This window comes from Rosa rugosa, chromosome 2 (assembly GCF_958449725.1).
Source record: "Rosa rugosa chromosome 2, drRosRugo1.1, whole genome shotgun sequence".
Taxonomy (NCBI): Eukaryota; Viridiplantae; Streptophyta; class Magnoliopsida; order Rosales; family Rosaceae; genus Rosa; species Rosa rugosa.
Window position 1 is genome coordinate 38,207,435 of NC_084821.1, and position 10,215 is coordinate 38,217,649.

Consider the following 10,215-nt stretch of genomic DNA (forward strand, 5'->3'; position numbering starts at 1 on the left):
GATGTAACGTTCACCTTGTGGGTCTGTATTTCGATTTATTTCCGGCAAAAAAAAAATGCATTCAATTAAACAAAAAAGATGAACCATACATTGTTCAAGTAGAAATGGAACAGAGTCAAGTGTTTTAAGTCTTTCGCATACTCCAGAGTACTAGACTTGGAAAGAGAATTGCAGGTTGAAAAGTCCAGTCTGGACTTGGAAAAAAAATTGCATTGAATAACACGCTATTAGTCATGTAGAAAAAAAAAAGCAAGGTCTGAACTCTAATAGTGACCCTTGTGTTCGGCTCCAGTTTCGTACTTTTGGGCTCAAACACCTTGTAAATAGAATGTGCAACGACAAAACATGCAACTGGCATTATAAATAACCTAGCTTAAAACAATGGTTACCTAAAAATTCTGAAAATCTAAAATACTATTACAATCAGACGTCATTCTCAAAAAAAAAAAAAAAAAAAAAAAAAAAAAAACCTTAAGACGTAAACTTGTGCTTTTTGTACAGCTCTTGGACCCATCTCTTTGCTTGTGATAATGAACTGACAGATTCTCTAACGTTCGGCCACCTCCGAGCATTGAGCCAGTAGCTTTTGAACCACATTGATAGCTCGAATCTAACTATGGACCCTGGTTGTCCAACCAATGATACTAAATCATGTAAAGGAATTATGATGTGTGTTGTACATGTATGCCTATCGGGTTTTGGGAGGGCGATGGTGAGTGCGACCGCGAGCGATTTGGGAGGGAGAGTGACCTAATTTTTTAGCTAAGGGAGGGAGCACGGCTTTTTGAGTTTTTCAGATAGGTTTGGAGTGTTTTGAGTGCAAAAAAAATAAATGTAAATTATTTTTTTGTTTGTTTTTTTGGTTGATCAGACAACAGATGTCCTTGTTACTGTTGTCTGAAATTTCTTAAATTTACTAAATGATGATGTGTTGGCTGAGTTGAGGTGAGACGATAGGTTTAAAAAATCTGTCGTCTGAGTAACTCAAACGACAGCAAAAACTCATGTGTCGTCTGATGATTGTCGTGTGATTAAGTTATTCTAGTGCTCACCGACCGGCGTCTAGTGCTCGTCACTAAAGCCATCCCGTCCACAGCCCGAGTTAAATTCCTCTCTAAGAAGCTCCCAGGCCTCTAGTATTCAATTTTTCGTCCGGCAGCAGCCTCTAGCCGGTGAGGCGAGCCACTGCCGCCAATGAGTGCCGCCGGACAGGAAGAAAATTTGCAAACCCTAGACCAAGAGCGTCGTCGAAGGAGAACGGTTTGGTTTGGACTTACTTATTCATTCTACTTTTGGTTTAGTTGTTTAAACACGATGCGTAATTTATTCAGTATTTTTATTTATTTATTTATTTATTTATTTATTTATTTATTATTATTATTATTATTATTATTATTATTATTATTATTATTATTATTATTATTATTTCTAGCCTCTTGACACGCACTCCTTATGTATATTTGATCTTTCACTTTCTTTTAGAGAAATCTAAAATAGTAAATAAATAATAAATAAAATATTTTAATAAAAAAAAAAAATTTCTAATAAAAAGTAGACTTTCTTCGACCTTTTGTGGTTAATGGCAATTCTTCATATTTTATCCTTTTATTAATAAAAATATTTTCCTTCTGCATATTAATAAACCATGGCATAGTTTTCTTAAGTGAGTGTCACATTAAATTGATTTAAGCATGACATGTATATAGCATGTACTTGTAGTAAAGTTGTTAATAACATTTTTGTATTGTTGTAAACATGCTAAGGATCATTGAGATGTAAAGCATGACATTGGCATGACGATAGTATGTAGGTGTAGTAGGTGTGCTACTAAAACATATAGCATGTATCATAAGCATGCTTTAAAATTTATTTGAAACATATAAAGCATGGCATTGACATGACAAATAGCTCTAGTTGAAAGAGTGTATGATAAAGACTTATCTGGAGCCGATCGGACGAGGTTTTAATATGTTGTAAAGAATTGAGGTATCCGATCGTGAGACTTTATTTGGAATGCATCAACCGACCATCGAGGTATTGGTTCCATTTTAAGAAAGTTGCCGGGAGAGATAATCGAACCTCAAGACAAAGTAGACAATTAACATGTAAGTTTGTAAAACTATTAAATGCTTGATATGTGCGTTGACCGGGGGCAATGGTAATGCATTGATACTGCGCACGTTTAAGTGGTACGGTGTTATACAATTTATAATGCATCACACCATATAACATGTTTTGATTGGCATGGCCTATATATTAGTCAGTCACTAGCCGTATAACATGTGTATATGTAGCAATATATGGCGAGAGAAGCATGTTGACTATGTGCCTCCAATTTGAATTTCAAATAGGTAATGAAACTAATTGACATATACCTGAGTAGACTTTGTAAGCATGTGTGGATGTTAAGGCTTAAATTCCATATATGATCACAACATGAATGTGTCACAAAGTGCAATTGTGTCAAAGAATGAGTGAATATACTGTTGTTAGAATAATGCTAGCTCATAAATCATATTATTTATCACAAGTTGTGTAAATCAATTTAGATTCTTGACAGTTGTCAATGGTAATAGACTCAGAGCACATACTATGTAAAGTCCAGTAGTGAACTAGAGATAATGATTGAAACAATACTTGAATATTAGTAAGTAATATTAAATAACCATGTGAGGTTGACGGATATATATAACATTCAATTCCAATGATACTAGATCATGTAAAGGAATTATGATGTGTGTTGTACGTGTATGCCTATCGGGTTTTGATAAGAGGCATGAGTTTAGCAGCCCTATGACGTTGCATACATATCATATACGTGGCACTACATTAGAGTACACTAAACCATGTGTGTGTTTTAAAACATGACAAGTGGATCTGCCACAAAAGTATAGAATAGTTGTATCATTTTGCATGTTATAATAGCTAGTGAGCAATATGGGCATATAAGGCATGCTTTGACTGTATATGATGGGGAGTAAAGGTTGGAGGGAAACTAATCTCATTGTTCGGAAGCTGTCTGCAGCTTATGGCATGTTCGAGTACTTTGAGTTTCTCAGTGCCCGGCAATCAGCTATATACTCGGATCGAATGATCAATAGGTGCCCAGAGATGAAGACAGATCAGTTCTGAGGTGAGAATCAACCGTACGTGGGTGTCTAGAGTATATAATGGGGGGGGGGGGGGGAGCTTAATGATTGATGACTTCTACTCGGTGATTTCTCAAGAGTGGTAGGTCGATGACAGCCATTGAGGATGCTTGTCATTGGGCAGCAATCCGGAGTAGGTGGTCCGAGGACTGAAGATTGGATGACCGGCGGAAGGCTGCACCAAGAGCTAGCACTGCGTCATGAGCGACCTGGCATTTCATCATGAGAGACCGCCATGAGCGAGCAAACGAGATTTCCGAAACTTCCAGAGTAGATGAGTGAGGCATGATTGTGCTGGCGGTGCGTCATGACTGAGCATGGCGGTGCGTCACAAATGAGCTTGGCGGTCGGTCACAGTTGAGCTTGGCGGTCCGTCACAGTTGAGCTTGGCGGCCTATAAGGACTGAGCATGGCTGTGCAATACATGACGGAACGATGCTTGACGGGCCACGCTTGATGGAACGAATCCGTGGAGGAAAATGCTTCACCAACGAATCCTTGGGGAACGAATTTGGAGGATGACGCCTGGTGGATGCTGGTCGTTGTCCTGTTCGCTACTGTCGGTTATTGATGACAGATGTGTCAGAGGAGCTCCGTCAATAATAGCAACGATAAGCTCCGTCATGGTGAGCTGACGCTTGGCGGATGGCGCTCTTGATGCCGCTTGCGTTGTTGCTTGCAGTAGGTGTGAATGGCGCTTGACGCTGATCGTAGAACATGGGTTCTTGGTGGAGGCCTTTGGCGGCCAAATTTCTGGGTGCATAAGTGATGTTGGCGGAGTGAGTGAGCTGTGCTTGGCGCTTATGATGTCGCTCAGAATACCTTGTGAGTTAGCTGCGCTTATGTCTAAAGCCGACACCTTGTGAGTTAGCTGCGTCGATGTCTGGAGCTTATGTCGCTCGTCATAGAGTTTTAACGAGGACCATGCCCATTGTAAGTTGAGCGGCATGTCGCTCGTTGAAAAGGGTTAACGAGGACAAGCTTGAGCTTAGGCATGTAACGCTAAGCTTGACTGGGCACGAAGAGCAAACAGGTGTAAACTCTTTTTTTTTTTTTTTTTTTTTTTAGCATTTAGTCAGTTGACCTGACGCTGACCAAGTTGGGTGTTGGAGCTTGGGGCCGTCAACTCTTATTGGCGAAGGAGAAAAGGCTTGGAGTTTGATGAGGCTTGGAGCAACTTTGCAGCTTGGCGGTGCAAGATTGGTGTTGTTGCTGATTGGAGTGATGCAATGAGGAAGAAGGATGAATTTGGGTCCGACAAGGGAGTTGGGGAGATGAGACTCAGTTACATGAGTGGGTGTCCAGAGTAAATTGACTCTTTTTTTTTTTTTTTTGTGAGAGCTAAGCTTGATTGGATGAACGACAAATCAATGAGCTAGCTAATGAGCCGACAACCAATGGGTTGTTTAACGTCGGAGCTGAGTGCACAAGCTAACTTAAGTGAGTGGTATATGACGAAGCTTTTGTGTTAGCTTCCCACAGACGGCGCCAATGTTAATGTTACAAACCTAAGGCTCTAATTAACGTTAAAAAAGAAAGAGGTGTATAGTGGTCATGATTACAAGAGGTGTTGTAATGGGATGGTTTCTAAGTGGGAGGAGTGGTCCCTTTTATAAGGAATGGAGCCACTCTCCTTTACATTTTCTTCAATGTGGGACAAGAAGTCATTCTTCTAGTCTTCAAAGCATGTTGTGAAGGCATATATTGTCATGGTTGGGAAGTTGGCTTCTTAGCAAGCTCTTGAGCACTTCCGACTATCACAGCGTAGCTTGGACATCGAGCTACGGGATGCATATCGCGGTTGAGTCCCACCATGGCTTATGGGCCCCCCAAAGAGGGTGTTACATATGCTTGGTGACATAGTTATTTCTCCATACTAATGGAGGTATCTACAATAGGTAGTTCAAAATTATAATCACTCTTCTAGGAGTTTTTTTTTTTTTTTTTGAAAGAAAAACTGGTATTTGATAGAAGTTAACGAGCAGAAGAATACTCATTCCGAACAATGTCAAGAATACAACTGGGAGTGCAATGTGGCCAGCACTCCCTTTGAACAAAATCAAAGCCTATACTGGCAAGTCTATGTGCCACTTTGTTACAGGTACAAGGAGCGAAGCTAATTGTTACATTGTGCAAAGCTTGCTTGGATTGATGAATATCATCCAAAAGGTTACCAAACTCATACAATGCCATTGAAGTATTCTTGATGTCTAGCACAGCCTGATTACAGTCAGATTCAATAGTAGCTCCAGAGATATGAAGTTGCTACAGTAGATGAATTGCTTGCTATCACAGGTATTCTTGATGTCTAGCACAGCCTGATTACAGTCCAGCTCGAATAGCAAGCAATTCTACCTGTGATGTCGAGGTCACATGTTGTACAGGTTGAGCAAATGCAACAAGCACCTTGCCATTTTGGTTACGAAGAACTCCTAGTCCTCGCTTTGGTACTTGCATTAGAAAGACTCCATCTACATTTAGCTTGAAACCATTTAGAGCAAGCTTCCACTGGTGCACATCAGCTTTGTTAGAAGTTGAACCTGCCATTCTGGCTTTTTGAAATTCCTCAAGCCATGTCATGCGGCTTAAGAAAATATAAATGGCAAATTGAACTATGTCCTCCCATAGCTTGTTATTTCTATTTTTCCACAGGCCCCAAATAACCATTAAACGCTTTTCAAAAATCTCAGGTGTGAGATGTAAAGCTTGTTCTAATATCCACTCCTTAAAATTAATATGAGGAAGCATAGTAAAATTAAATGGAACTTGAGATAGTAAAAGTGAGGCTATTGGACACTTACAAAACAAATGAGCATTGCTTCAAATTGATGATTGCATAAGAGGCAATGAACTTCATCTACATAGTCTTAGTTGTTAGTTGGTCTCTTGTTGGAAGTAGATTTTTACAAGCTCTCCAAGCACAAATTTGGCTTAATATATAAGATTATTGTTATTATTATTGCGAATTGAGCATTTTATATTATGCAATCTTTTTTTTTTTGGTCGAAATTATGCAATCTACATACGGTTAAAAAGAAACAGGAAAAGTAAATAATAATATTGTTCACAAGTTAACCACCATTTCAAATGTGGTGTTTTAAACCAGATTGTCCCATCCGGCAAAACTTAACTGGTGAGGAAAGGTGAAAAACTAGATTATATAAAACAAAACTCAAAACTTCTATCGTACATGCGTGTATGCCATGTATCCATGGATCCAACTCAGTCTCTACAATGAACAGTAGAAATCCCTTACAATGCTCACACATCGTCGGATCTATGTGTGATGGCGTACACGAATGTGTAGTAGACAATCCGAATAAAACTAGGTCATAGAGTCATTTCCCTCCAATGTAACCAAAAAAAAAAGAAGTGATTATTGCTTATGCACACATACATTACTTGTTCGAGATTAACTAAGAGTTGGGGAGATTCGCTATGAATATAAAATTGAGATATTCTCTTATAAACTATTACATGTAAGTAATTAGTAACGGAATTATATATATAGCAAGCAAAGTGTCCGACTGTTTAGAAGTAAACTGAACATTAACTAGTTATAAAGACCGATGTCGATGTGTTTTGCCAATTGACCATAAATCTATATGTATTGGACGCTTGTTCGATACGTGGTGGATAAAAAATTGACCTCTATTTTTTTTTTTTCAAAAATCAAAATAAGTAAAATTCAGAGATACATAGAAATTTTTGTTTTAAGAAAAACGAGAATAAAATGAATTTTTTTTTGAGAGATCATTGGTGCAAATAGGGACCACAACATAAGGAAATGGTTAAAAAGAAGGGGAAACCCCAGCAGAGACTGAAAAAATCAACGGTCCACATTTCCCAAATTTCCACTGCATGGCTGCTCAGGCTGTCGAAAACGTCGCTGTATCGGCGCTCCGGTCGGTCATTCTTCGAGTCCGGCAGGCTGCGGAGCGGTCGGGCCGGAATCCGGGTCAGGTGAGGCTGGTAGCGGTGTCGAAGACGAAGCCCATTTCTCTCATCCGGCAAGTCTACGACGCCGGCCACCGGCGTTTTGGGGAGAATGGCCGCCAAAGAACACATACATATAAAAGTTTTCTATAATCCAAAATCAATTAAGCAATCTCACATAAGCAACATAAAAATCAACACAAAGAAATCACAACTTTTATCCAAACATAGAGACGGGCTTTAAACTTTGCCCTTAACATTATTTGTTAACTAGAATTCATAGTTCTACAAATCCAAACAAAGAAAACCAAAAGAAGTTACAAGGAAAAAGATAGAATTACACCGTGAAGGGAGTGGATGATGAAGAGCTTGAGACGTTGAAAGCAAGACTTCACTATCACGGCACAAAGTAAAGCATTACTAAAAATGGAACTTGAAAATGAGATTGACGTTGCACCACCCCATGGTACCTTCTCACTAACTCAATCTAAATCCTACTAGAACAATTTTTTCTGATTCATTATATTTTCATCGAATATCAGATAAGTGGACAAGAAAAAAACTTGGAGGAAACTTCATTGGTGTTTTTGATTCTTTCACGTCATTTCTCCTAGTTACCATTCTCTCCTCCCTCTGAAAATTTGATTCCCAGTGAAGGCACACAATAGTCCACAAACTATATTCCAAATCAGAGTGCGTATGAACGAATATCATATAGAAGCCGGAAATATACGTGAGTAGTAAAATCATTCTAACATCCCAATAGAGTCTAAGTTCATTGCAACAGTATGATTACCAAATGCTGCAGCTTCTTGCGGCAGTGCTCCAGCTCATTCTTCTTCATATCAATCTGATTCTCCAATTCAAAGTTCTTTAGTTGAAGCTGATGCTTTTCTCTCTGCCATAGCTGGTCAATCATGAAAAATACAAATTAATCTCAAAGTTTCATGTACACATGTGATTGCTCCAACCAACCAAATTACCAAGTAAAAGAAAACAAAGTACAGCAAACCTTTCTCTCTTCTGCCAACATTAGCTCCAGTTCGTAAGTGTCCTTCTTTCCCTCTGTACTAGTTGTCTCATTCTGAAAGAGAGGCTACATTAGCTCCTAGCATGTCAACAAAACAAGTTCTGAACACTAGAGATTAGCAAAAGAGAAATTAACAACCAAAAAGTTATTCTGCAAAGGCAGAGATGCTAACTAATCAAGACAAGTATCAGAGCCAAGGAGCAAATAGAAACGGCTCCACCAAATGCCTATGCACCCATTGATCAAGACAGTGTCTTCTGAAGCTCAAGCTCTTTCTCAAGATACTTCTTTTCAGCATCAGATTTCAAAAAGCCTTATCGTATCCCGGGAATGCTTGTCAAAGTAGCCATGTACATTATTGCAAAACTTCCTATTTAAACAACACATAGCATGAAAAGATAAAACATTTCCAATTTCACAACTTCATGACTCAGAAATTTTTAACCTTTCTTCAGGAACAGAATCAGAAATATCAACCTTAAAAAACAGAGACTCACCCATATCTCTTTCTCCTTGTATGTGAGATACGGCAAACCTGATACACAGACACGAAATCAGAACTACAAGAGACCCAACAATAGAAACAGAACATAAAACTAGAAACAGTTAATACTACTAAAAATAAAAATTCAACTATAGAGACCCAGAGCCTCTAAAACTTTGTTACCTGGTGATGAAGGTGGAGGAAGTGAAGGTATATGAGAAGGCTGAGCCAGGAAAGAGAAACACTTGGGGCGTTTGGGCTGGGGTGGTTGTGGGTTTTCATCGAAGTAATCCAAGGCCAACCCAGCAGCACAGCACTCGGCTTCTTTCTTAGAGGTCAGCATAGTTTTAGTGTTGAAGGTGAAGCCATGGACGAGCACAGAGGCTGAGAAGCGAGGTCGGTGAGGTGGGCCTTGCTGGTTGCTGCTGTACTTGGGGAAGGTCCAACCTCTGGCTTGGCACATCTCCTGAAGCTTGGATTTGTTCAAGTTCATGGTGATTCTTAATTTGGAGGCTGCTAAGGCAATGTGGGTTCTTTTGTTGCTTGAGCTTGTTGCTGAAATGGAAATGCTGACCAGAATTGAGGGTGAGAGGTTTTGGTGATCAGGGATTAGGCTTGGTAGGGAAGCAGTTACCGCAGCTAGCTACGAGCCCAGCTGTCTTTTTTTTCTGTTTTCTGTCTTTCTTTTAGAGGTACGAAAACACAGACAAATTTGATCAAAACAAAAAAAGGTTAATGCTTATACACCCCAAATCCCTGAGAATACTTCTCATACACCCCAGTGTCTTATTTTTCTTCCTCTTTACACAACTGTTTCTCCATTTTCTTCCTACCTACCCATCCTGTCAAAACCCCTACCAGTAGTACCCTTCTTGGTTGTCCTTGTCAGTCTGGTTTCTTTGCTGTCTATTTCATTATTTACTTAAATTTTGTTGAAACGTGGTGGGCCCATCAGAGTTTTATTTGTTTAAATATGCAGTGTTAACAGGCATCCTCTATTTCAAAAGGTAAACAGTACGCTTTACTATTCAGAATTTCGATTGTCGACAGACTCGAGTTGAATGCTATCTGTAGAAATACTAGCAAAGAATTACATAAGGAGAGAGAAAAATTGAGAAAATTGAAAGAATATAGAGAAAGTCTTAATAGAGAAACCCCCAACTACTGGGATATTATCTATAGACTTCAAACCAGAATTTATAAGCTAGAACAAGATATTGATAATCTCTTATATATTGGAACAAAAACCTCTTGATTATTTGAGCATTGGTTAGATCCGCAAATCACTGGTATCAGAGCTTGTAAGATAGCTCAGTAGGGGAATCCCCAATGGGGACAATGTCTGATTTAATAATAGAGAGACTGAATTCTCTATTAAAATCTTCTGATGAAAAATATCAGATCCTGCAAAAAGAAATATCTAGATGTCAAGATCATCTAGAAAAAATTCCTGTTATAATTCACCAATTAGAAAAATTGGAAAACAAACTGGATTACATCAAAGAACTTCCAAAAACGGAAGAAGAAAAGCTAACAAGTGTTAGCAGAAAAATCAATGAACAGCAAAAAAAGCTGGATTCTATGAAAAATATGCTGAAGGACAAGAAAGTGCTTAC

The 10,215-nt window shown here is 38.9% G+C and overlaps 1 protein-coding gene across 1 annotated transcript in view; it reads right to left on the bottom strand.

The window, feature by feature from the left end:
* Window positions 1-9,267, bottom strand: part of LOC133734714 (factor of DNA methylation 4-like) — an 86,329-nt gene extending 77,062 nt beyond the window's left edge. Inside the window, exons 1-4 of the mRNA XM_062162327.1 lie at window positions 8,783-9,267; window positions 8,613-8,650; window positions 8,098-8,169; window positions 7,882-7,992 (exon numbers count right to left, since the gene is read on the bottom strand). Coding sequence (XP_062018311.1) covers window positions 7,882-7,992; window positions 8,098-8,169; window positions 8,613-8,650; window positions 8,783-9,092 — 531 coding nt within the window. The 5' untranslated portion in view covers window positions 9,093-9,267. The remainder of the gene's footprint in view (window positions 1-7,881; window positions 7,993-8,097; window positions 8,170-8,612; window positions 8,651-8,782) is intronic.
* Between the last annotated feature and the right edge of the window lie 948 nt (window positions 9,268-10,215).